General features: G+C 29.8%; 3 protein-coding genes across 7 annotated transcripts; 1 reads left to right on the top strand and 2 right to left on the bottom strand.

Annotated features, from left to right (window-relative positions):
- Positions 1-68: 68 nt before the first annotated feature.
- LOC145976807 (uncharacterized) lies at positions 69-6,445 on the top strand. 4 transcript variants are annotated; one of them, XM_083108226.1, is made up of 9 exons: positions 69-331; positions 396-816; positions 2,053-2,155; positions 2,535-2,768; positions 3,084-3,425; positions 3,544-3,746; positions 4,055-4,233; positions 4,803-4,978; positions 6,245-6,445. In XM_083108226.1, the coding sequence occupies exons 1-8, from the start codon at positions 298-300 to the stop codon at positions 4,934-4,936; spliced, it is 1,650 nt and encodes a 549-aa protein (XP_082964352.1). In that variant the 5' UTR covers positions 69-297; the 3' UTR covers positions 4,937-4,978; positions 6,245-6,445. The 4 variants fall into 4 exon arrangements, with proteins under 4 accessions (XP_082964352.1, XP_082964353.1, XP_082964354.1 ...); XM_083108227.1 differs by lacking the exon at positions 6,245-6,445 and having other exon boundaries at positions 70-331; positions 396-610; positions 641-816; positions 4,055-4,357; positions 4,803-4,916; XM_083108228.1 differs by lacking the exon at positions 6,245-6,445 and having other exon boundaries at positions 70-331; positions 409-816; positions 4,055-4,357; positions 4,803-4,916.
- On the bottom strand, positions 6,127-20,262 carry LOC145976808 (GTP cyclohydrolase 1-like). The gene is made up of 6 exons (XM_083108229.1): positions 19,949-20,262; positions 18,345-18,615; positions 15,079-15,288; positions 10,572-10,737; positions 9,582-9,698; positions 6,127-8,256 (listed from the first exon to the last, which is right to left on the bottom strand). Exons 2-6 carry the CDS (start codon positions 18,514-18,516, stop codon positions 8,127-8,129), a joined length of 795 nt encoding a protein of 264 aa, XP_082964355.1. The 5' UTR covers positions 18,517-18,615; positions 19,949-20,262; the 3' UTR covers positions 6,127-8,126.
- A 3,450-nt stretch (positions 20,263-23,712) lies between these two features.
- Pu (GTP cyclohydrolase punch) lies at positions 23,713-27,709 on the bottom strand. Of its 2 annotated transcripts, none has more exons than XM_083109427.1 (8): positions 27,512-27,709; positions 26,591-26,774; positions 26,287-26,462; positions 25,851-26,167; positions 25,365-25,508; positions 25,196-25,286; positions 24,811-25,073; positions 23,713-24,705 (listed from the first exon to the last, which is right to left on the bottom strand). In XM_083109427.1, the coding sequence occupies exons 2-8, from the start codon at positions 26,760-26,762 to the stop codon at positions 24,600-24,602; spliced, it is 1,269 nt and encodes a 422-aa protein (XP_082965553.1). In that variant the 5' UTR covers positions 26,763-26,774; positions 27,512-27,709; the 3' UTR covers positions 23,713-24,599. The 2 variants fall into 2 exon arrangements, with proteins under 2 accessions (XP_082965553.1, XP_082965552.1); XM_083109426.1 differs by lacking the exon at positions 27,512-27,709 and adding an exon at positions 27,376-27,500.
- Positions 27,710-27,985: the final 276 nt, after the last annotated feature.

Below are 27,985 nucleotides of genomic sequence, written 5' to 3'. Positions count from 1 at the left end.
TTACTTCAAAGATTTTTGGTTTTTAAAGTATCGATGATCTGCCAAGTTCATATCGATTTATTTTTTCTCATGCTCAAACTGTCAAACTTCCACTCTAAAAGATTAAATTGACAAGTTCATCATTACTTGATTTTTGGATTAATATATAAAAAAAGAATTATATTTTTATTTGCGTATATTTATCAATTTCTACGCAATTTATGACAAATATATTAGAAATTACAAATATATATAAAAGAAATGTGATATTATAAAAACGAAGTTCCGCCGCTGGAGTTTTGATAAATTATAATCGATATGCAGCGCACATCTTTAAACGCATCCAAGAGCAGTAAGTTGAGGGAAAAAGGATATTTCTCTTTTTAGTCCAAGAAACATTCTTTTTCATCCCTCAGGTCTCGCCATCAGCGAACGCCGGAAATCATTAAACAAAATATTGAACCGTCAAAGATCGACGATTATGATCGCTCGCAAAATTAATTCAACGAAAACATATAATCACGTTCGTCTCGTGGGTGGCGCGGATATTTCTGAAGAACCTAATAATGCAGAACAAACCCTTGCCGAAGCATCACCATCTATCCAGGAAATACCACCACCACCACCACCACCACCACCACCACCACCACCACCACCACCATCTCCGACTCCGCTGACACCATCACCATCGTCCGTAAAAGAATCTGTAAATACATTACCTGCGGAAGAATCTACACGGTCGGAAATTACAGATAAGAAATCTTATGAAGATAAGGAACCTCTCTCTGCAAGTGGCCCATGTTGCTTCTGCGTTCCACAAACGCCACGATTAGTTGGGTAATTAATTACATATTCGCTTTGAAAAATGTTATATCTAATTCAATTTACTAAATTATTGTCAATTTGCCTCAAAAGAATACGACTAAAGTAAATTACAAGTAGATGCACAAATGTATATCATTTATAATACATATTTAAAATACATCCCAGCAAACACCAAATAACAGTAATATAACTCAATAAAAAATTAGTTAAAAGGCTACAAGGACCAACGCAATGGTGGAAATATGCAAAAAATAATAAAACGGTTATTACAATAAAATAACCATATGAAAATGTTTATTTAATTTGAACATGACAAACGCCGCGTTTCAATCCAATTCGGATCCTTTTCAATGTCGACTAACAAAGTGAATAATAAACATTAAGATAAAATTAAAATTAACGGTCATAGGAGAAATGTAAATAAGTTTCGGAACAACGCAAAGTCAAAAAAAGTCAAAAAATCGGAAGCAAATATATGTACAATAACGGAAAATTCTGTGGCGATACGTTAATGCGATGCGTTCTTTCCTTTTTTGTGATTGACGGTTTAAATTTTCCGTTATTGTACATATATTTGCTTCCGATTTTTTGACTTTTTTTGACTTTGCGTTGTTCCGAAACTTATTTACATTTCTCCTATGACCGTTAATTTTAATTTTATCTTAATGTTTATTATTCACTTTGTTAGTCGACATTGAAAAGGATCCGAATTGGATTGAAACGCGGCGTTTGTCATGTTCAAATTAAATAAACATTTTCATATATTATTTTATTGTAATAACCGTTTTATTATTTTTTGCATATTTCCACCATTGCGTTGGTCCTTGTAGCCTTTTAACTAATTTTTTATTGATTTTATCTAACGGACCTTTATTTCATTATAATAATTAGTAATATAACTGTTAGTTATAATTTCCCACTCAACAATATAACTATTACATAAGATATGTTATGTAACTGTTATATTGTTGAGTGGGAAATTACAACTAACAGTTATATAAATGTTACTTGGTGTTTGCTGGGATCATTAAAATATTTTTATATATTTATTAGATATTCTAACAAAAAGAAAATATTTCAAAAACATTCAGAACTATGTATTGATAGAATTACATGTGTTCTCTATTTGTAATATATTTATTATTTAGTATTCTTTATTTATAAATTGAATATATTTTTGAAATTATTCTCTCTTATAACAGTTCATTTATGCAAAGTATCTTATTGTTTTGAATGATTCGTCAACAGGGACAGGAAGGTAGATGAAATAATTGAATACGTGCACCAAAATCTCGAGGAGGCTGGCAGGGCTTTAGCAACTTTGGGCGAGAACTTCGAGCATGATTTAAAGGTTGAGCCTCACATTCAACTAGAATGTCATAAAACTGTTTCGACTTCTCGAAGACGAAAGAGGCGAGGGTACAATTGACAACCCGTATTTTTTGTGTTACAAATATGATGAATACGATATCGATTATGTGCGCATAAAAACAAAAACCTTTTCAAAAATTTGTAAGATATATAAACGCTTGAAAAATTTCCAGTCTTTTCGAAAAAAATAAATTTTTCAATTTCTTTCTTTATAAATTTTTATAAAAACTTAATCGCAATTGTCTATTTATTTAATCCGGTTTAGTTCTATTACAAAAATGCTGCTGTATTAAATATTTATTAATTATTTGTCCTTAAATTTTCGCGAAGAGTTTATTTTTTGTTCCTTTTCATGAAAGTTGATGTTCGTCGATATCCTGGGTCGAATCAAACAGTGGTCCGGTATCGTGCAAAACAAACTCGACGCCTGTAAAAATGAAATTGGCAATCTTCGCAAGGAATTATTAGCCCGTGCATGCGAAATGGACGCTCTTAAAGCTCAGATTACAGACTATCAGAATGCTTCATTATTGGACGAATCATCAAAGAAGAATTATAAAATAGTTAGGCCAGAGCAAGAGGAAGAAAATAAAGTAAGATTTAACGTTAATATTTTTGTTTTAAAAAGCAAGAATAAAAAAATTAAAAATAAATAAATAAATATATATATATACATATACATATACATATATATATATATATATATATATATATATATATATATATATATATATATATAACCAATTTAATTTAATAAGAGAAAATATGTCGTACCAAAATTGGCCGTTACATAATTTGTATTTATGAATAATTATAGAATTAATTATAAGTTAACGTTATCAATTCATAATTTATTTATAATTTTACATTATATTATGTTTAAAAAAATTGAATTCAAAATCTTGCAGACGATCCATGCAGAAAAACCCTTAGCAGAAGATAAGAAAATTACGGATAAAGATATAGTGCAAGTTGTTGATCAAATAGAAAAAGGAAATGAAGAGAGGACAGAAGAAGCGCGAATCATTGATCAAACTCTCAATTACCAAGAAATCAAGAATACAATACAAATTACTGATCAAACAGATGAAGAAGTAAAGATCAAAATGAAAGAAGAAAGAGCACGAATTGTCGACAAAGAGAATGAAGAGGAACCTGTCCTAAAAAAAGAAATCAAGGAGGACAATCAAATAGAAGCAACTACGGCGGCTCCAACCACAGTGCTGAAAAAAACGAAACGAGAGTCCGAGGTAGCTTCCTAAAAAAAATGTTATGATATTATATTATTACATATATACTATGCTATGCTATTGTGTTGCATTTTTCATTTGTCAGTTATTCATAAATAATAATATTCTTTCTCAATAGCTCGAATCTGAAATCACATTGCTTCGAAAAGAATACGACAGAGTCATCAAGGAGCGTGCTGAATATGAAAATGCGATACAACGGGCATTGTTGCGAGGCGTGTCATCCTTGAATGTCGAAGCATTAAGAGTCTTGCGATATCCACCAATACCCTGCTGCACTCCTTGCGCACCGTGCCCGGCAACTGCAGGAATCATTCCACCGTAAGATTTTTTAATATTAAATTGCTAACAAAAGACAATTTGATTTTATACACGTTAATAAATTTTTTAATTTTTATAATATGCATCAAAATATTTTTTATCTCAATATTTTCATATAACATAATTTATATTTTTTTCCTATATTATCGAAGAAAATATATATATTTATATACATATACACATATAAAATATAACATATAAAGTATTATTAATAATAAATAGAAAATATATAAATACTAAAAAGAAAAGTGATCGTTAAAAATGCGAATGATTATACTCGGAAATATACATATATTATCGATTTTTAGCGAACCTGTCGTACCGTGTCCTGCCAAAAGCGCGAAAAGACGTTCAGGATCTACTACTGCGACTATGAACAATGCCACTGTTCCACGCGATAGAAACAGTGATCAAATTAATTGCAGAACAAAACGGCCTTGCAACAGTCCTTGCTGCTTCGCCGGCAGAAGTAGGAAGTCTGCGGATGGTAGTATGATTTTTCTCCTTCGTCAAGATAATGAGAGAAATCTACGTGACGAGGACGCAATTCCTATATGTGGATCAACGATCGTAAAAAAGATCGAGTTACCACCATTACGAAGATTCGAGACGTAATATTCCATAACGTTTATTGTTCACGTTAACGTAGATATCTTATCGAAATAAAATAAAATATCAGAAAGTATATCACAGGATATCATATTGAAAATTTGTGATATTGATTTGTGATATTGATTTTATGTATGTACAAACTCTTTTTTTTACTGATATATTGTAGAGTCCTCGAAAATATTTTAAAAGAGTGCTCACAATAAAATGAAAAATATTAAACAATAAACGAGGGATAGATTAAAACTATTAAACAATAAACGGGAAATTTATTAAATTTCTCATGTAACATTTTATCGACATTTTAGAAAATCTCAAAAATATATATATAAAATTTAGAATAAAATTGAAAAATTTCGAAAGAAAATAGAGAAAGGAGGCAAAGAATGCATTTATTTATGTATATTAAGAAAGTATTTCATTAACTTGGTGATCTTATCTCTTCAGTGCCAAGTGTAATTAACATACACGAGACGCATGATTCATCGGGAATTGGGCGAGTTGTTCGACGAGAACAGACACGAGGTCTAAGAGAGACTAGTATGGAATTTGGATTGGGGACATTATTTCATGAGAAATGATTTATATCATAATAGCGCAGACACACATACTACTTACCACTCGTACGTGTAGGTCACAAAATGCGTCAATTAGATTGTTACTCGATTACTCTTCCATCAATTATCTAAAAATTCTAAAAATATGTTGTGTATAAAAATTAAACTCGACATGCATATTACATAAATTGTGTGTTATAATAAAAAAGTTTACGTCTGAGAGAAATCATATAATAAAAAGTCTTAAAATACTAATTTTTGTCACTTATACAGGGTGACCCATTTTAACTTAGGCAGCCAAATAACTCGAAAAATAAGCAAGATAGAGAAAAATGTTTTAGACAAAAGTTGTATGGTTTCGAGGGGGCCATAAGATGGTATCATTGGTTTGACCTTGAAGAGTCATTTGAAGGTCACGTGAAGGTCACTTCAATTTTTTTAAATGAAATACCCTATATATTTTTGTACATTCTTGTAGCTTATTTCGAGAGCTTTCCAAAACACTATAATTAAGTACCTTTCCGTTAAGTACTTTTTGAGTTATGATGCTTGAAATAATTTCTTAATTTTACATAAACCGTAAAATATCTTGTAAAATATTCATTTTTCGATTATCTTACCTTAATACTTTTATGTACAAAATAATGAGAGGAATCAATTGGTGTAAAGAAAACACATAGTTGTTTTTAAGAAAAAATATGGAATTGTTAATTGCAAATTACATATTTTTTCTTCGAAACAACTATGTGTTTTCTTTACACCAATTGATTCCTCTCATTATTTTGTACATAAAACTATTAAGGTAAGGTAATCGAAAAATGAATATTTTACAAGATATTTTACGGTTTATGTAAAATTAAGAAATTATTTCAAGCCTCATAACTCAAAAAGTACTTAACGAAAATGTACTTAATTATAGTGTTTTGGAAAGCTCTCGAGATGAGCTACAAGAATGTACAAAAATATATAGGATGTTCCATTTAAAAAAATTGAAGTGACCTTCACGTGACCTTCAAATGACTCTTCAAGGTCAAACCAATGATACCATCTTATGGCCCCCTCGAAACCATACAACTTTTGTCTAAAACATTTTTCTCTATCTTGCTTATTTTTCGAGTTATTTGGCTGCCTAAGTTAAAATGGGTCACCCTGTATATGTGTATACTGAAATTTGTTCTGAAAGAGAGAAAAGAGAAGAAATATACACAATGCCATCATTGAAAATATAAATATAATATTTTATGTAATATCGTCAGAAAAATATTACAAATATTGAACAATTACTTTTTCATAAGTAATAACGTGAACATTTCTCTTCACTTTTTCGCATAGAAAGTATAATATACCGGAGAATATATACTGAAGTTCGTGTCACTTCAGTCTGTTGAGGCAGGAAGTTTCCATCACATATTCTAACAAAAATCGATATGTGCATAATATAAGCTGACGTAAATCTTATTATATCATTAAAATATTATCAAAATTTTCGATGTAACGCGATACTTTGGACTAGCCGTAAGTACGCAAAATAAAGTACTATGAGTATAACGTATCTTTTATATATAAATCTTTACAATCCCAAATAAAATGTCTTTATAAGTTATGAATATAATCACACGCGTAAATTTAAACACTTATACGGAATATGAACACATTTATTACGGAATATGAACAAATTTGATAATATTTTCACTTGCAGAATTAACGCATAACATGCAAAGTGAACCAGCTTTAATTTACTGATATGCAAACAGTAATGATCGAGAATGCTCTTCGAGGATGGATAATTTAACTTTCCCCAGAAACCATCTCGATAGATGAGTTAGGCAAATATGGTGTGCACTTAGAAAACAATATTTTTCGTTAAACTTCGTCACGATGCGCAGTGCATGGCTGAAGCAGCGCGCATTTTGTGACATTTTGCGAGTTTTTTGAAATTACATCCAAATTAAACTACGCAACAATCGCTCACTCAAAAAAAAAATACCAAATAAAATATTTGGTAATAAGCGCATTTTTAAGATATATTGTGGCGAATGAGAGAGCAAATGTATAACAAAACTCTTTATTCTCTAATCAATTTTAAATAGATTATATTTAAAATCTAAACTTCGGATATAATTACCAAGAAATTTAATATTATTTTCAAAAAATAATGTCCAATTTTGAATTTTAAAATACCGTTTATAATTTGCTTAATTATAAAATCTGTCTATTACCAAATATGATATGTATATGGTGAATAAAATGGATAATTTTGCAATGACGCAATGCGAAACTTGTGGCTGTCAAGTTTTGCAACTGCGATAAAATGCCAAATATCGTGAAATACGAAATTGAATCTCGAAAGCTCGCACGGGCAACTCGAAAATAAATAGACGAAAGAGTCGAGCGCAGTCTCTTCGAAGAATTTTACTAAGATACAATATATAGGATATATAATTTATTGTCACAAGAAACGCGTCGACTCTTGGATGTGCGAGTTTTGTGCCGGCCGAGTCTTCAATGAAAAATTTCCTAAAAGGTTCCTTTGTAAGCGACGAGATCGCTCGGCTGAAGGAGTAGCGAATAGAGACCATTCCGGCAGGATTATCGCTGATCCAGCAGCGATTCCTCCATTTACGTTACAATATTCTTTATCACATTGAATACTTATACGTTTTCACATTAAAATTACTATTTATTCGCTGCCCCTTCGCACCGGAACTCACACGTCCCACATCATTGTCCTGCTCGTTCTGCGACAAACAACTCGCGAGTTCCGTATTATTATTGTCTCAAAATTCGCGAGTGTTTTCACAGATGACAGTGACGCATCATCATCATCGCTATTGTCAATGTCACTCACATCAGCAGTTTAAGCACATCCTTATCAGCGAGGGATGTGCGTTAAGCGTCGTCACTACCCGTTCGCGCTTAGTCAACTTAGATAGTGATCGCTTTGGATTTTTCCGATTGTGCTTATGACAAAAGTACAAGGGCCATCGCCGAGATATTTATCTTTCTTACGAAACGAACGGAATGTAAGAATGAGAGAAAGTGTCGCGGCGACAAAGTCCTTTAGACGAGGCTCTCACAACGAGGTAATCAGATGATGAAGCCAGTCGGGGAACGGCGGTCGCAGATCGGTGTATCATGCAATATTAAATTAATTAATTAGTGGTCCCACATACACGGCCGTTGATGCCAATGATACCGCGATGCGTTCGATCGTCTATTTGTTGTGCACCAGATTCAGAAACTCCTCGCGAGTCTTGGGATCGTCCCGGAATACGCCCAGCATCGTCGAGGTCACTGTCTTGCTGTTGATCTTCTGCACGCCTCGCATTACCATGCACATGTGGCTAATATGCAAAGACATTTTTTTTCTTACAACGGTGCAAATGTTGCGTATTTTACAGTATAATTTTAAGTGATAATAAAATTTTTTTACACTGTTAAAGCTCGTTCGCTTCATATTTTACATATATTTATCTGCCCTGTCATTAATATGTTAAGAGATAGATCTTATCGATGTTATTTTCGATCCACGAGCGGGAGGATTTAATCGATTAATGCTAATCATATCATACAAATGACTTAGGGGAAACACGTGCGTGTCTCGATGTCGCAATCGGAAATCGCGTTCGTCACAAAACATAAAATGTTTCTCTTAGTGGCTTATCTCGTTATCGTCGAATATATAGGTTCAATTTGTCATTTCTGTGAAATGAATCGAGCGACAAAATAATGTTTGTGAGTTATTTGCGCACAGGACCAGTAAAAATAGCAGTCAATTCTAGCAAAAATAACGCCGTTGATAATGTTAAGTATAATTAATTATTGACCTATCACTTTCGTCGGGTAAATTGGGCGTCGCGACAGCGATAAAATAGCATTATAAATTATTTGCGCGGTCCCGATAAAAATAACTATAATCGTGCTCGTAAATATAGCATCCGTGATGGCATTATTCAGGTACGAATCCACAAAGATAGCCATTAATACGCGCTAGAGAAAATATTAACTTCTAGTTAATAATGTTATTCGCGCGATTTTCAATGCTCTCAATCCTATTATCCTATACGTATTATTATCTCGCTAATAAAATGCAACTGTAAATCAAGAATCGCATGCACGTGGCGCGATTTTCTTGAATTATTCACGATTGCGTCGCGAATGGATAAACTCGCACATTCTTGATGTTAACGAGAGCGATCAGATGATTAATAACCCCCGCCGTTGATCATCGAAATGACACCTGTACACCCCCGAGATTTATTGCGGTCTAATGCATATGACGTGTAAGAAATAACCGGATCGTTACGTAAACGATTTTTAATTGCCGCGAAACTTCGATACCGCGCCTTGGAAACAACATTCGTGCAATAGTACAAGGTCGTGTTCTTTTACGAATGCGACCGTTCCACCTGTGAAAATTTATTCTACGAATCTCGATCGTATTGATGGAAAGAATGGTGATCTTAATCGGCTCGATTATGCAACATTGTCGCGATATTTTATGGTTTTTTCTTATCTACATTCTTAGATTCCTTTACATGTTAAATCACTCGCGCGTCTAATAGATTCTACTTCGTCCTCAGATGAATTTTTTGTACATTTTAAATTATTTTAATCGCATAGATAAAATAATTTAGAAATTTTATAATATTAAAAAAGATATACTTACACTCCTTCAACCACGACGGCGACTCCTGCAGGTTGCACGGCCTTCGTAACTGCTATCGCGATTTGCTTCGTGAGTCGCTCTTGCACTTGAAGACGTCTACTGAAGATCTCTACAATCCTGTAAATAGAAAATTTTTCCTCGAAATTATTCCTAAAAATCATCTTTCGAGAATCTGATCATTAAGATTGAGGCCGAGTGCATGCAAATATTATTTCTTTCTACATCCATCTAGAAACGCCCTATCGTCTCGTGTACGCGCGCGATGTTAACATAAAAATATAAAAAAACCTAACGGTTTGAATACATCGCCACTCTAACAGAGCATCAAAATGCCATCGTGTTTCTATTATTTATCCGCTTTTAAGCGACGTTTAATAGGTAAACGGATCCCGGGCCGTTACGCGCGTGAAAGTGTGTACGATCTTAGCAGCCTAGCCTCGTCATATTCTTTCTTTTTGCTTTAATATGTCACTGATCAAGGCCAAGACTAGTGGACGTGCAATTCAACGAAATTGTTGAGACGTGGACGAGAATAAATGTCAAATAAATAATGAGATAAATCTTTTTTCTTTCTTTCTGATTCATACAATTCGCAATTTATTGCTCGAAATATCTGCTGCCAAAAAAATTTAGAAAAGCTACACGCTCATCTATTAAAATATTAAGACATAGATCTAGAAAGTAAAGAACACAGCATATTTTAATTGATTCGATAAATTATATCAAATATCAAACTTAAGATTGACACCTTAGATTTGCTTTTGATTAGAATTATGAATATATAATACCATAAGTGCGCACAAAAATGACAAAAAATTATAATCAAGCGATTTAAGTGAAAGAAAACAATCTCGATTTTCAAGATATTTCAACTTAATTTTGATTAACGAGTTAATTTCCGTCACAATTAATAAGTTAACTGTTATTATTTATATAATAATTATTATTTAAAAATCTGATATAAGATTCTTAATACATTAAGACAAATACCTGGCGAGTTTACTGAGGCCCAATATCTTCTTGCAGGGTAGATAACCGATTGACACTTTGCCATAAAACGGCACCAAATGATGCTCACACATGGAGAACATCTCGATGTCCTTTACCACCACCATCTCGTCGTGATCTTCGTCGAATACTGCGTCGTTAATTACATCTGAAACAGGAGAACAAAATCTATTAGTAAAATTTCGCGTTTTTTATTGAATATAACAATATAGAGTATCAAATTAATTCGGTAAATTAATTGAAAAATTGTATTTTTCATAAACATATTTATATATATACGTGATATATCGGCAAGATCTTTAACAACGTTTAACGATGACTTTAACTTGGTGATATATGATGAAAACAGCTGAGTATGTCACTTGTATTATGTCGCAAAAGAAATATTCTTTCATCCTAGCGATCGGGTTATCCTGGCTGTGATTTACCCGATATTGACCTACTTACTGTACCGTAGACTCTAGTAGTAGTGTATACATATACGAGCAGGCAGTGGGTAGCTAGATAATGGTGGTGCTCTCCGCACCGTTTCCACGGCAACCTTAACAAGAAACACCTTCGCAATGACCGACAACGATAAAACGAATTCGTTCAACCGGCCACATTCGAGCTTGAATTCTTCCAATAGAAAGCATCGCATGCTATACAAGACAAATCGACAGCAGTCAGATCTTCTAATTTAATTTCAACTTGGTGAAATAAAATAGCTTTCAACTTTTAACATATACATATATAAAAAAAGGGAGAGAAATTAATAATTTAATCTTATTTCTTATGAAGCGTATAATTCAATTCCGTACAATTTATCGTATTTCCTCGGAAAATGCACACTTCGCAAGATGCATCAACAGCTCACGCAACATACACGTGGTAGTCCAGCAATTTCCTTTCCTTTATTCGTGACCAAACGCTCGCTGAGTGTAAAGTTGGATTTTTCGACCCGATGGCTTAAACGTGATCGGCTTCCGTCAGCAATTCGATTAACTTTTATAAGCTCTCACACGCTATTATATGCGTGCGTGCGTGCATTTTGGAAATTCATCTAGAGAAGTGCTAGGAAAATTTATCGAAAATATTGCCTATGTATGCGTATGTGTGTGATATAAATCTTGACTTATATTAAAAGCAATTCGTGTAGGAATATAGTGGGCGAGATAAAAGCCACAATGGAATTGCTCGTCCGAGAGGATGATTTGGAGAGGGTGGTCGTAGGAAAGTGCCTCTCGTTTCAGATTCACTGAGGCGCGCCGTAAGAGCTTATCTCGAGGGTCTCTCAGCTGTTTAAGCCGAGTGAAGTGAATTAAAATCTCTCATTCATCATCTATAGATGCTCCCGAGCTTCGGAGCTTATTACATGACATTTGGCTTAACACAGATTCAAAATTACTGTGGGCAGAAAAGAGAAAAAAAGAATATTATTCCTTCCCTAACACATAATTTAAGCTTTTGTATTCGATAGTTATTTCGTTATAAGGAACTAGCAACTCGAAGCTATTTTTATACAAAGTTGAAATTTTTTATAGTTGACATAAAATCATGCATAGATTAAATAAAGATAAATTAACGGGTAGAACTATTATATTTCAATATTTCATGTATTAAAAACTATTGGAAGAATTATTCTCTCACGACTATCATTCTTGAACTGCTACCACGAAAGCAGTCCAAGCAGTGATAAGGGTTTAATTCTTATTTTTTTTTGTAGGTAAAGCGTGCTACGTTTTCTAAAAGGAAACATCCGCTCCGTTATCCATACATGTCGATATCGTTATCGGAATAGATATGTCTCCACGCTTTTCCAACAAAAAAACGAAGTTTAATAATAATTAAAAATAATAATTTACAATAATAATTTAAATAAAATAATAATTAAAAATAATAAAAATAAATACAATGCTGTACTACAGAGTCCAAATCAAATATAAACAGTTATTATCGTCTGTCGATTCGCCATTCGAGTTGCTGCATCAAACCAAGTGGGGAATGAAGATCTCTTAAGTGCAAAAGGTTAAAAATTTAAGGCAAGAAAGATTATCCAGAAAGAATCATTTTCAAGATTCATCCGTTCGTGACTCTTTTCTTTTATTACTATACAAAAGAAAAGAATCAAGAATAATGCAATATTTATTTTATTTTAATAACTGTTATAGCATAATATTACTTATGCTATTAACAGTCATTAAGATAAAATAAATATTAACAGTCATTAAGATAAAATAAATATTGCATTTGAATATCAATTAGAAATTTATATTATTATTTTTTTAATATATTTTGCTAAATGTTAATTCTTTAATTTAATGATTTGTGGTTATGAGACTGTCACTTATGACTTAGGAAACTGAAGAAAAAAGATTTTTATATTAATCTGATAATGCACAGAAATATTCTTCCGAATCTTTGCAATTTTCTATAATTATTCTAGCATCATGACATTTATACTTGACATGAAACACAAGGAAGAAGAAGACAAAGAGGATTTTTTTCTGAAGCTGTGCGTTCCTGAGAACCCCATTTATATCAAGAGCTTTATGTTCTCTTTTCTGTGAATTGCACTTAAATCCCACCCTCTTGCCTCTCAGCATCTCATTCTTTTTCTCTCCTTCTACAACTCGTGATAGAGAGCAGGATGAAAGTAGTAGAAAAGGCGAAAAGTATGATACTTTCATGAAGAATACGCCACAAGTCTATAGTTCCGCGCTGTATTATTCGCAATAAAAGAAATTTGCAACGGTTTTCCAGTTAATTATTTCATTCTCAAGTTCTAAATTGTACTCTTGATTTTTTGTATCACAGTAATTACGCTACTCCACATTTCTATAGACAAAAGTTTAATGCATTTTGCATCTCTTAAATTTCACTTGATGAGAACAATTGCCATTCTTTTCACAATTATTCGAAATTATTTGAGAAAGAATTGTTTACTACAATTTTAATCAGCTTACGTAAATTGTACTTCAAATATCTTCAGCTTGCATTAAAATTATTTTAAGCAGTTTTGATTTCAAAAAGTAGTATTTTATATGCCATTACATATGCCATTTATATTGCCATTATATAATTCGTGTTATTTCTCTTCAAATTATTTTATATATTTTATAAATTCTGATGTAAAAAATATAAAAAAAAACTTTTAAGAATTTATAATATCCAAGAAATGCCATTTGGTATTTCGATGTATGTATTTATTATTTGATAATTAATATCAAATTATTGTAGAAATTCTAAGCAAAAATAAAAATTTTGAAAGAATTTTGAAAGAATTTTTGAAAAATTGTCTTTAAAAATGTAGAATATTTCTATGTTAGAATGTAACAGTTCGAGTATCTATCTAGTATGCTTTACATGATGCAATAGATATTTGCGATAAGAATATAACGTATTTCAAATATTTTTACGTTTTGTCATCAAATTTTTAATTTTTCTTTTATTTTGATATTCAAAATATAAATATATATAACTTTAATCTGTTTTACAAAAAATGCATTTACGTTACAAGTATCAATTATCTAATAATTTTTATTGTTCTATAGGCCTATATTTCCTATAAGATAATACGTGTCAAATCAAGAGTTTAATCAATTTGACAATTAGAAAGCAACAACTTTCTTCCACTGACCACAAAATAAGAAAAATATTATAATGATCTCGCCTAATTAATGTTCTTGCAATAATTGCAACATCAGGAAAATAACCAGATTTGTAGAAACCGCTGCTGCGGGCAATCGATCGTTATTGCTGTTAAGCAATAAATGGATCGTAATCGCGTGTAAATGCTACTTATAAAATTCATGTTATACGCGGATCTTTGAGCGCAACCTTCCATTAGTCGACCGTCAAATCAAGGCTGCACTATATATTTGTATTCAGTTTCTCTTTTTCATCTTTTTGTATACAATACATACACACATCCGTAGACGTATTAGTTTTGTAATATTTCAATTCTTGCTAGAGAAAAATAAGTAGTTTAAATAGCTCTGCAAAATATGCTACAAACTCATTTAACAACATTGATTCTTTTTAAGCAATATTATCCATGATTAGAAAATTTCTATTGAATAAAATTAATGATTAATCGTATAGATGGAACTATCGATAATGTGATGCTCGAATGTTTTTCAATAAACTTAAATGTATCATTAATATAATATAAAATACGGAAGAGTTAAATGAGAGAGATTTCACTTTGATCGATTTCGTTTTTCAACAAATAATTTAAATTAGATTAAAATTGAATATAATTTTTTTTATTAGAGAGATTAGATTTTAAAAATATTTTTATTAATACTATTTATTCTATAACTCTATTATATATCAAGTTATTCTTATATATCAATTTTTAAAACAACAAATGAGTCGAATTTTCCTTATGATTTGTTAAGATACTTATTCGCTTGTAACTTATTAAGATATAAGATAAATTAAATCAAAGAATAGAGAGTCAAAAAAAAAGATAATAATAGATTTATTTAATTATAATGAAATTTACCTTCGAGACTCTGATCGTATCCTTTCGTAAAGAAGAGCATAGCCTTCGCGGCGCGTTCCGGCGTCTTCAAAAGTCCCGGCCGTTCCGGATCTTCACCCAACGAACTCAATAGTAACTTGTAACTTCGAGACATTTCCGGTAACATGGCTTCTCGCGTGAGTGGTCGATGGTCCAGCTCCAAATCATGATGGAACATGCATTTCTCATGGCCTGGAAAACATAATGATAATCCAATTAGATGAACGGAATGCTCAATAATCGGTTTCCTTTTTCCTCCTTGTCGAAATATATTCGCGATTTTTGTTGGATGACGACGTAAAGTACGATATGTCAACATCTTTGCTATCGCATGTCACGACCCGTGATCACGTTGCGCGTAATCGCACCAACGGAATAAATTGCATGTAGTTGTGCCTCAATTGGATGTTTTCTGCCTATGTAATGTGCGACTCATACATGAGAGATGAGATACTTTCGTAAGAAATCTAAACAATCTACGGTTTATTACATTATGTTATGCATATATATTATAAATGATATTTAATTTCGATAAACATATTTTCAAGGAAATTGTTTCTTTTCTACAATTATTTCACATATGTATATATAAAATTTTTCTTAAATCTGAAATTTGTTTACATATTTTGAAAGCAGCTTTACAAGAAGTGGCTTCGATTGGTATTGCTTTTGCAATTATTGACATTTTATTCGGCATCAGATTCAACGACCGATCAATTAATCGATTTTCACAATAGTCTGTGAAACTCGTCGTTTTGCAGACTTATAATATGACCTGCGAATCATAATATGACCTGCGAATCATAATATGACCTGCGAATCATAATATAACCTGCGACAACGTACGCTGCATACAACTTAATACAATTAACTACGACAAGAGTTAATTAACGGTTTAATTGCAATGGATGATAAAAATTTCCCGCTCTATCATTATCATGCATCGATAAAATATTTATCAAAAGAAAATTTTTTCGATAAATATTTTCAAGAAATTGATTCGTTATAAAAGTATGAAAGTAAAGAGTGACGCGATTGAAATAATCCAGTTTCATTTCGCGTGCGTAAACGCGTAGAAAGTGCTCGGCAAAACGGATTCAAGGTTTAATGTGTAATATTATTCATAGGTTCTCGCAAGCGATCGGCTCTTCTAAGACGACAACGGACGAGAGAAGCGCGTATTCATGTTGGAAACTTAGTTAGTTCGTTCTCTTCCTAATGAACCGTGTCGCATAATTAAATTCAGTGCCGACGTCCGTGCGACAAAGCGATCGTTAGAAGCATCGTAGAGAATCATTCAGATCAAGCGATATTGAAAGATTTTTAAGAATTCCGTGTGTTTTTATCGAAGATCGCAAATTAAGCGTGAAAATGATCCGATATTTGATAAAAAATCTTGGGGGAAATTACAATAACAAAATCTAGTTGTTTTCAGTATAAAAATTTACATAAAAATATATTTTATATTTTTTATGCTAATTTTTATGTTTTTTTATGCCATAAATATATTTTTTGTATTTCTTCTATACATTATATTCTATACATACAGTACTTCTTTTATGCATTTATTTCTGTAGACTATTCAAAAAAGAAAGAAAGAAAGAAAAAATGAGAGAGAGAGATGAATAAAATCTAAAATCTCTTTTTCTCTTAAAAATGTCAAAAAATTTTAACATGTATCATTTTTATTTTCTATAAGTAATAAATATAGTTCATGTTTTGCAAGTCTATTAAAATCATGACTAATTTTTTTATTATCACGATTAATTTTTAATGGCTCGCGTGTAATTTTCTGGAATTTCCAATAACACCCTGTCCCACGTTTCACATTCTCATAAGACAGATTACAGTTATATGTTGCACAGAACCATAACTGTACCCCAATGATCTGCCCGTACTTGTTATTATCTCAAAATCATGCTGCGATGTAATTAACAGTCATTTCGCCGTTCACCAAAATTTGACGTATGTAGGCGACGAAAGAGATACAGATCACAGATTTTTCTGTACATACGTAGTAAATAAACAGCTAAATTCTATATATGATTTGCTCCAATTAATCATAATCAATTAACCATACTTTTTGCGAAAGTATTTTTATTAAATAAATTTATTATATAAATTTATATGTATTTTTAAAGTAAAAATACATAATAATCAATAGGACAGGTGTAAAAGAATAAAAAAGTTATTAAGATTTGCTATTCTAATTAATCAATCTGTGAAGTATCTTTTCTAATTTTAATAAAATAAAACAAAATTATATATCTTTTTCTTCTATATATAATTATTTCTTCATTTTAGATTCAGGAATGATGTCTTCTCCGAGAGAATTGTATGAGGTTATTGACCATCATGCATATTAATGCGATTTAAAATCTTAGGGTCGATTGCATCAATGTTATTTTGAGCGAGATTTAGGTATATCTATCTTTATTTATTTAAAAAGAAAAATAAAGATTGACACATATTTAAGTCTCGCTTAAATTCAAAATAATTTTGACAACCTGACCTTAGAAAAGTGTGCGTACATATATATAAAATCGTAATTTATTTCTTGAAAATTGAAGCAAAGTGTCAAATATTAGCACATTTTATATTATATTATATTATATTATATTATATTATATTATATTATATTATATTATATTATATTATATTATATTATATTATATTATATTATATATTATATTAGAATTAGTTGCACACACATAAGCGTATTAATGCTCATAAAGCGTATTAATGATAATAATAGAATTTTAAATAAAGTCCACACATTTAAGTCTAATATATGACGAGATATAAGTGGGAATTGCATCGATTGTTTACGTCTTGTATACTAATCAAACCAAAAAATGAAAAGCAAATTTATTATAATAGCAGCCTTTAGTAATTATTACAGTAATTATAGTAATTATAATAATTATAGTAATTATAGTAATTATAGTAATTATAATAATAATTAAATTATCACGCAAACTTATGCAATTATATCTTTTATATTTTTTATATGTAAGCTGCATTATAATTAACAAACTTTAGTCTTTTAGATTTGTAAAATTGCAAATAGATCAATTATCGATCAAATAGAGTTATGAATAATTTTACGTTTCAAATTAAATACATATAAAATAACGGAAAAAATAACGGAATATAATAGAAGACATATCTGTGCGTAATATTTGACAATTTTTTAAAATTTCCACATGGCAATTTAATTTATTTTTAAAATGTTTCATTGTAGATACCTGTCGTTGATGTTCTCGGTGTTCTGGGTGTTCCGGGAACATCCAGGTCACTTTCTTCGATATCGTCGCTCCAAAGGGTTCTCAATGGTAAGGGCTTTTTAATCATTATCGGTTTATCGTCCTCGCCATCATACATCTTCAGCTTCGCGCATTGACTTGATACCCCGTTCATGATGAATACCTCGATTGACGATTTTTTAAATTCGATTTTCCGTTCTTGTGAGATTAATAGGAAGATTTTTTCCAAATGAGGCAATGAGGAAATTCGATACTGTTTAAAGAAACAAAAGTCGTTGTAAGAATAAACGAAATAGCAAATTAATTAAATGGACTATTATCAGATGCAACATATAATTATATAAATGAATATATTATTGAATATATCATTTGCAATAAAAAGATAGATGTTTCGAAAATATGCACATTAAATAATATGTAGAAATATCAAAAAGCAACGCTATTTATTATATAAAAAAACTTACGTAAAAATTGATAAAATAAATTACAAAAAATAAAAAGTATAAGACTCGAAATATAAAATTAAACAAAACAGTTATAATGGCAATACGAGTCGAGTGTCGATGTTATAACACATTTATTTATAATACAATCAAATAAATATTAAACGAATACAAAGAGAAGATAGCGAACGTTTCGACCTTATTTTTGGGTCATCTTCAGCGCGAAAGTAATAATATAATAAAAGAAATAACAAAAGTGTTTTTTATCGGAGTCTGTTACAAAGGGTGCTGTCTAAAGCGATAATAAATGTCTCGGTATCTTATTATCTTGACGATGCCTACGTAAAAACAAAGGACAAAAAGTAAAATAAGTTAAATAAATAATATAACTAATGTGAACAAAGAAAGAAAAAAGTACTAAAAATTAAACATGAAAATTACGAGATTGAAAATATTTTAATGTCAATTTAAATAATATAAATGATAAAATAAATGTCAGTGTCAAAAAATAAATTTTTTTTATCATAGATAATTCTCAAAATGTCATTAATTGATAAATAATATTATTAACAAATAATGATAACTTGTTTCGAAACTTATTAAAGATATTTGACAAGTATCTCTCTCTATGTTAAATAAAATTATTTATTAATAATCTTTTCATGTTTGTATCAGTTCATTGTTTTTATATATTTTTTTTCAATATATATAATGAGTTCTTTATCTCTAAACTTATTTATTATATTATTTTTTATTTCAAGTGATATATAATTAATCTATTATTATTAATCTATTATTTAGTTACATAAATTTAGTTACATAAATAGTTACTTGCATGTTTATTAATGATAAATAAAGTAAAATTAATTCTCAAGAATAAGATAAGCACAAATATTTTACACAACAAACTTGACGATTATTATTACATGATTAATTTTCATTCTATTCATTCGGCAAAACAATCATATATTTCTTCATTAAAGATCCTCTTTTTATACTAGACATTACTCACTTGACATTTAACATTCGTCTTCTCGAAAATAAAATTTATAAAAGTTTATCGCGTCACTCAAAAATAATTAAATAAATCGAAATCTTTTACATCTGACACTCTTATATTACTTCACTTTCGATCGAACTTACTCTAACGCAGCGGAAGAAGCAACGTTTTGTCGTGGCATAAACGAAGAAATGATTCAAAAATGTGAAGACGTGAAACACACGCGCACGCGTATGGAGCACGAAGACGAACAACACATGAATGAAGAAAAGAAGAGACGACGATGAGACGAGAAGCCGGCACCGCGCGCGATGACTGATCGGACGCGCGAAGCGTCACGATAACGTGCACTGATCAGAACGGGCGGAACGCGACTGATGCAAGTCTAGTGCTGGTCCGGAGCAGACCGATCGGCGGTGACGACAGCGGCAGCGGCGGGAATGAACGTCACCCGCAATTCTTCCGAAATCGTATATATACGCGACCGTATCTCTCCTTCTCTCTCTCTCTCCCTCTCTTCGCCTCTTTTTCTCTTTCTCTCCGTCTCTCCATTTGTCGCACGGTACTTTATCGTATCATAAAGCCTACTTCGTAATCAAGATTACGGGAAAAATACAGTTTTCTCATCAACGCCAGTATTTCCCTCCCATAAAGCCGGTTTCATCATCGAAATCGACGTTCGTTGTGACGTCGATCGTAGAAACGCATGCTTAAAATATAGATCCTAATACGTCAGAATGAATTCTAGGTGTTACAATCCATGAATATTAAAAATGTATTATCTTTTTTCATCTAGAAAGAATCTTTCTTTATATCAGAGAGTAAGGCTCTCTAGAAATGGGCATTTATTGAAGATATGATTTTTTATTTTTCTAAATTTTCGATGATGATTAATTATAATTCAATTATGAAATGGACATGCAAATGTTGTAATCTATATATAAATAGAATTTATATATAGATATATATATTATGTTGAATTATTTAAAAATATAACTTTAAAAGAAAAAATATCAATGATTGAAAACATTATTTTAGGATTCATTGGCTAGTCTTTAACTTAAGACTACGTCAGGAACTAATGAAATTATTTTCTTTTGTTTTCAAATTTTTAGTTTATTTCTCCATTCACATTACTCTTTATGTATATCCGTAGATTTGTAGATATATTGTTATATCTACAATTATCTGCAATAATATTTAATAATGGAATCGTAAAAAAATATGTATTGAGATTTTCCAAACCTGGAATATAAAATGGAATTTTATTTTATTTAAGAATAATACGTACTATTTGTCGAAATGCATAGTATGTATATTTATATTCTGTGTATTGATTTATTCACGTCGTCTTTGTTTTGTGAAAAAACTCATGTAAATATTATTGCAAAATTATATAAAAGTTTAGAACTTTAAAAAGTCTAGAATAAAAATTAATAATTTTTCTAAGTAATCTACCAAATTCATAAAAAAATTAGAAAAATGAAATTTTGATAAAAGTTTTAAGATATTTGGGTAAAACCCACTTAGGCTACCTTTTTCATCGACACGGGGAATCCCCTTGGCTTCCTTGAGGTCAGCTTAAAATATAATCAGAAATACTTTTCCTTAGGGAACTGGATTTTCCTTACTTATGGTTTTTGCGAAATATTAAGCGTATTTTTACTATTAAAAAAATATTATAATTTAATATTTTTTTATTATATATCGATTTTCTCGATGCTGATTAAAATTGTATATCATAAAAGTTAAAAATATAATGGCACTATAAGAACACAATGGAAAATATCCATAAATAGAAGGAAACGAGCTAATTAAAAGTCGGGTTTAATAATCTTAATAAACTTAAATTCTTTTTTGTCTAAATGAACGTTATATATTTTAGTCTGTTATATATGTTTTAGTCTCCTTCTCTTATTTGAACTAACTTTAGTAATTATCAAAACAATATATAAAAACATATATTGTTTCTTTTTACCCGGCTCTTTAACTCAGTTAGTCTGTTTTCTTCACTTGTAGATATCTCTAACCATTAATTTCTATAAATAGCACATATATACTATTAAAAGGTAATAAAAAGTTTTATTGTACTTCAAGATTAGGAAATCTTATTACATATTTTTCTACGATTCCATTATTAATTTATACAATATATCTACAAGTTTCTGCAGATATAAGGAATAAAAAGTAATAAACGTACTTTTTAACATAATAATCTATTTCACGATAGTATGGAAAATAAAAAAAAACACAAGAATAGAATAAATGGAATGGTTTTGCGAAAGACCTGAATGGAAAGTATCTACGTCATAGTGAATCCCAACGTCAAACACAACCGGTTCTTACATACTAAGAGACTTTTCCTTTTTTTATAAAGGAAAGCGGCATGTTCATTAAACTCAGCATTCTTTTCTTTGTTTTTCCAACCCCTTCAATGTAATAGCAAATAAAATAATATCGATAATATGAGATATCTTAAGTTATTATATATATAGATATATTTATAACATATAATCCAATTGTATTACACAAGATACACTAGCATTATTGTTAACTATTAGCAATAATTACAATTACATTTAAATTTGCGTTTTTAACAAGTTGCCTTTGTCGGAATAATTAAATATGTATATGATTAAAATACTCCCACCCTCTCTCCCTTCTTCCTATTTCTCTTTGATGAAACTATCATAGTTATCGTAACCATGTAGTTACGTAGCGAAAATTAAATTTTGAAAGTTTACGTACAATGTACAGTGTAACATCATCGAATAACTCTTCATTAAATATGAGCTTGTAAGAAATACTAATAGACAATCCATAATGAAGTAGATAATTTTTGATTCGATATGCGAGAAAGATATGTGTGATTGACATACGATTCCTACGTAACTATGCTTCACAGTCATACCTGGTTTAACACAAGGTCGAAGAATAACTATTGTAATAGAAAAATTGTTCTTGCCTTCGTAAAAACGCACATCGAAACTGACCTCGATATTTTTTGTCCGCTTTGTTTTTTTTCTCTTTTCATTTTACATTAAAAAATCTATAATAAAAAAACTTGATTCTTTTTCTCTCTCTCCATCATTGAGATAAATGTAACGGAGAAGGCACTCTGTGTTTTACTTTTTACACATTTTTTACAGAAATAGCTCATTCGACTTATGCAAGGAAATTTAAAATTTATAAAATCGTACACACACATTTGTTTAAATATAAAATTTTTTTTTCCATAATATAATCATCGTCTCTAGAAAATATATGTTGTTAATACGAAGTTTGAAATTTCAATACAAGTTGTCATACACGAATTTTTCTAAATGTATTTCCGCGCATTATCACTGCCTTGTAGCAAATAACATTGAACATCTGTCATTTTCTTCAGCATTTTCTTATATGAAATCACTGAGCACGCAATAAAGAAATGTGTTCTTTACATGTCAGAAAATTGCCGATAACAAACATCAGTTTTAATTATAATTATCATTGTAATATAATATATATTATCGTGTTATAAAAATATATTTTCTAATTTTCAAAAAATTATTGTAATGCAACCAAATTACGATTCTTTTTCTTACTTGTAGAATAAATCAATTTTGAAATTCTATAAACGTATGTGCGATAAATAAAACAATTAATTTTGAAGATAAAACATTTTAATCTTATTTTCTAAATATTCTCTTCCTTTGTCTGAAGGTTTCCTAATTTAATTTTGGAATACGTAAAATTGATTAAAAGAATAAGAGAAAAAGAATATTATAATATGAAAAAAACGTACGTTTACAGTAAAACGAATGAAGCAATATTTTCTATCGCCGTGATAATTCCTTTTTAAGATAAGCACGATTTTTTATAAAAACGGGAAAGCTGAGAAATTGAATAAATCGATTAAAATAATAAATTATATATATATAATTTATTCATACAAGCATGATGCAATACACAACCTTGCAATCGACATATCAGCAAAATCAGGTAGTTTCCATCGAGGAAAAATTGCTGACTACACGGAATCCTCCCTGGATGACGTAGGCGCATTTAATCACTCTACGCCAGTTTTACGATTCTCAGATCTCTATATTAAGGCTATAGTTTGTCCTTCTTACTTCTTAAGTGATACATACGATGCAGGAAAGTTATCCACAAAATAATAGTTGTAATTTTCCACAAAAAAACATTTAATTATAAGTATTATGAGTACGTGCGACGAAGGACGTATATTGCTTCTTTGCCAGAATATATTATGACTAACAAAATGTCTATATTTTATATTATATACCTTGTTATATTTTAAATAGATAGTAAATCCCTTTCTCCCATTTTCACATATTTAGCAACAAGTGATTTTTATTAATTATAATATTGATTTATTTTAACATTATTTTTAATTATATATATAAACTTGATATAAAAGATAACTTAAAATAGTATATTATTTTAAATATAACATGTAAAAAAAATTTGTTAGTGAATATAATCACAAAATAATAATTGTAATTTTCCATGTACCAAATGTTATATTATCAATCTTAATATGCATATTACATATAATTCTGTAGAAAATTATTAATTGTCTATTAGAACATAGATACAATTAGACATGATTTTTGACTCTCTTAAAATATCTTGAAATATGCATATAAGCATAACAAGTTTACTCAAAAGCTATAAAAATATATTAGTATAAAATATAAATCTGATTACAAAATGTGTTAAAAATATGCCACCACATTTCCAACTCCACTGTAAATATATATAAAGAAAATTTTATAGAATCTTTTGATATTTTTATATTTCAGTAGATGATATCACCTCAAATTTAATATTATGTTTATTTAATTGCTCAATCAAAGAAGTTTTACCGAATGCAGCACCAGGTGTAAGTACTCCTCCACTATAAAAATATATTTAAATATAAGAATAAAATCAAAGGTCAATAAATTAAATTGTAATAGAATGGAGAGGTATGTCACATTGATAAATGTGGCGAATTACTTACTTGTCAGGTATTTTATCAGCTTCCTTAAGAATTGTAATTGCTGATAAAATCAATGTAATGCTAGTCATATCATATCCAGGAGAGACACCGCTAACTTTTGTAATTACTTTCTTATTAGGTGCATTTGTGTGCTCATCTGTAGGTTCAGCCAATTTTTCAGTCCATCCAAGAGCTTTGAGTGTTATGGAAAAATGCGTTTGTTTTTGCGTTTCCCATTTAGGATTTTCATGGCTTATAAAACCGAATGAAAATAGAGCTGGATACTACAAACATTATATTTACCTTATCTAGATTTCATTCATAAAATATAATTTTATAAATGTATTGTACACATATTATACTTGTATTACAAATATACTTGTACTACAAATACTTTCATACATACTTTGAGAAGTAAATTACGACTGAATGTTGTGCGTGTCATAAGGGCCAAAATCATAGCAGCAATGGTAAGCATTATGAAAGAACAGAATGACCTAATAATGAAAATAGCATATATTAATATAAAAATTATTTTCCAATATTTGTGATATTTCTATTAATACAATACTAACCGAAATGTGACATAAGTTTGCACTTGTGCAGGCCTCTCTTTGTACTTATCATACAAGAATCGTTGCGAACGGAAAGCGACACTACGATCGGAACCCAAAAATAGAGTTGACCATCCTTCAGAAACATCACTTCTATGTAGTATCCTGTAATAAATAAAAATATTAAAATATATAATGTGAAAATTTAGAAATATATAAAAGTAACAATGTGTCTTCACTTCAATTATTCTTATAGTAAAAGATAATGTTGCTTATTATTAACTTTTACTGCGTTATTTATCTTCATCTATGTGATATGTATGATTAACATGAATATATATAAAAAAACACATACTTTTTTATAATAACATATACTCTTGTATAATTCTTAATCATTTGTATACATACATATATATATAAAATTAACTCACAAAATGTAATTATATATGTGTGTGTGTGTGTATATATATATAGGAAATATTTAATTATAATAAACAAGATACATACTTTGATTTCAGTTTTGGTGTGAATTTGGGTAATTTGGTAGGATATAATTTTGTACGCAATTCTCGTAATTCATTATGATGAGTTATGCCATATATTAAAGACTCCCAAGTTCCATAATTCAGAAGAGAACCTTTTACATCTCCAGTTGTCCACCATTTTAGATATGTTTCAATAGTATTAACTTCTCCTCCAAATTTTTGTTGCGTAAAAATGACTCCTAAATCGGTAGGAATACTATCAAAGCCACAAGCACTCACTATATAAACACCAGCTTCCTGTGCTGCTTTGTTATATTGCAATTGCATTTTTTCCATATACTGAAAAATATTGAAAATATCAATAAATATAAATATAAATAAAAAAATATAAATAAATATAAAAAAAATATAAATAAATAGTCATTATATTTGTTGTAAAACTATATTTATTGTATCACCTGTGGTTCGCCACTGATATCGACATGATGAGTAATAGTAGTAATACAAGCCTTAACAACTGGTTCTCCATAAAATCTATATGGACCGCAACAATTAAGAATTATCTTTGCTTGTTTTGTCATTTCTGTGAGAGACTCTTCATCTTTTACATCAGCCAAAATAATAGGTACATTTTCTAAAAAGAAAATGCTCAATGTATATTGTCACCAATAATATAAAAAATGATCTAGATATTATGAAATAATTAAATTAAAATCTTAAATTCTAAACATTAAATTAAAAATATAATAAAATTAATTTTACCAATATCTGAGGCAAATTCCTTAATGACAGCTTCTAAAGCTTCTTGTCTACGACCAGCAACACCAAATCTCAACTTGTATTCCTTGCAAAGATGTACTGTATTTTTTAAAACAAATTTTCCAGTATATCCAGTAGCACCAAATATTATTATATCCAAACGATCGCTTGCCATTTTTTTAATAATCTGCAGCACAAAATAGTATTTATTAATAAAAAAAAACTTATATTTTTAATTTGACAGATTTTTTTATAGCCATGTGAATGATAAAAACATCTAGCAGGAATATGATTAAAGCACAAGAAAATCAAACTTGGTTCTTTCTAAGCAACCACACTATTACTAAGTCATTCAAATTTTATTCAATTATGTTCTTTCACTTATTTACATATACCTAATGACAATATGTCCATATATTAGTGATAAAATATTACAGAAAAAAAATTTAAGAAATATCTATTAAAATATTATATAAAATATTATATAATTATATATAAATATATGTATAAAGGATAAAAAGAAAAAAAAAGAAAAAGAAATTTTTAATAAATAATATTAAATAAAAAAATTTTAGACTAATACTAAATATAGTAAAAATAAAAAAAATAAAGAGATATTGTTAAAGATTACAATAATACATATTTTTTAAAATATGTATAAATATACCATAAATCCAATCTACAATCACATTTTATATAGTTAATGATGTAATTGATGATTTTACAAATTCCATTAAAAATTAATCGAACTTTGGATGATGACTTGTAAATTATAATTTAACTTATACCTTGAACACTTTTTTATGCGGTAATCGGCAAATTGGTTGTGCGTAATATGTAAAAGACATGCGATATGTAAAAAAAGAAATAGATAAATCTGAAAAATTACGTATTCATTAAGCTTATGTGTACGAGGTACAGTACCTTAGCGAATTAAGAACTGAGAATTATCTTCCTCGAAAAAGTGAAATTGCGTCGCATCAAATCGCACAAAGTGGCAGCTAAATGCGTACGTGTCTCACGTCTCACAATGAACATTGACGATTAACGTACACGGCTATCGATTACTATTGATAGACGTACAAAAATGGCATCCTTTCTATACCAGACTATCATTGGCTAATGCTACTGGAAGTGGTACACTGGAGAGAGACACGCCTATTTAAACAATGTATGCATTTAATTGCCGCTAGCTGCCGCTACGGCGAGTACATGTATATTAGCTGTCTCATGCAAAAAAATTTAACATTTATATTTATTATATGTAAATTACATAAATTCTAAAATCAATAGAAAAATTATAGAATTAAAAATTATACATTGAAGAAATAATCAATAATCACCAATCACTTTAGTTTTAATGAAAAGGCAAAACTAATAAACAATACAGTTAACGCA

This window comes from Camponotus vicinus, unplaced genomic scaffold (genome assembly GCF_025532165.1).
Source record: "Camponotus vicinus isolate PSW18456_S1 unplaced genomic scaffold, iyCamVici1.0 SCAF_9, whole genome shotgun sequence".
In the NCBI taxonomy this organism is placed as follows: domain Eukaryota; kingdom Metazoa; phylum Arthropoda; class Insecta; order Hymenoptera; family Formicidae; genus Camponotus; species Camponotus vicinus.
Note: the sequence above shows the minus strand (reverse complement) of the source record. Positions and strands in the feature narration are given on the sequence as shown.

Bases quoted from the DNA above. Each gene is read 5' to 3' on its own strand.
- LOC145976808 (XM_083108229.1), bottom strand. From the start codon at position 18,516: ATGAACGGGGTATCAAGTCAATGCGCGAAGCTGAAGATGTATGATGGC. The intron at 10,738-15,078 runs GTAAATTTCATT...CTCCTGTTTCAG, and splicing joins ATACGATCAGAGTCTCGAAG to ATGTAATTAACGACGCAGTA. The intron at 9,699-10,571 runs GTATTTGTCTTA...TTCTATTTACAG, and splicing joins GGCCTCAGTAAACTCGCCAG to GATTGTAGAGATCTTCAGTA.
- LOC145976807 (XM_083108225.1), top strand. From the start codon at position 298: ATGCAGCGCACATCTTTAAACGCATCCAAGAGCA. The intron at 817-2,052 runs GTAATTAATTAC...ATTCGTCAACAG, and splicing joins CAAACGCCACGATTAGTTGG to GGACAGGAAGGTAGATGAAA. The intron at 3,747-4,054 runs GTAAGATTTTTT...ATCGATTTTTAG, and splicing joins ACTGCAGGAATCATTCCACC to CGAACCTGTCGTACCGTGTC.
- Pu (XM_083109426.1), bottom strand. From the start codon at position 27,435: ATGTCTTTTACATATTACGCACAACCAATTTGCCGATTACCGCATAAA. The intron at 26,463-26,590 runs GTAAAATTAATT...TTTTCTTTTTAG, and splicing joins GGAATTTGCCTCAGATATTG to AAAATGTACCTATTATTTTG. The intron at 25,287-25,364 runs GTTAGTATTGTA...TTTCATTATTAG, and splicing joins CAAACTTATGTCACATTTCG to GTCATTCTGTTCTTTCATAA.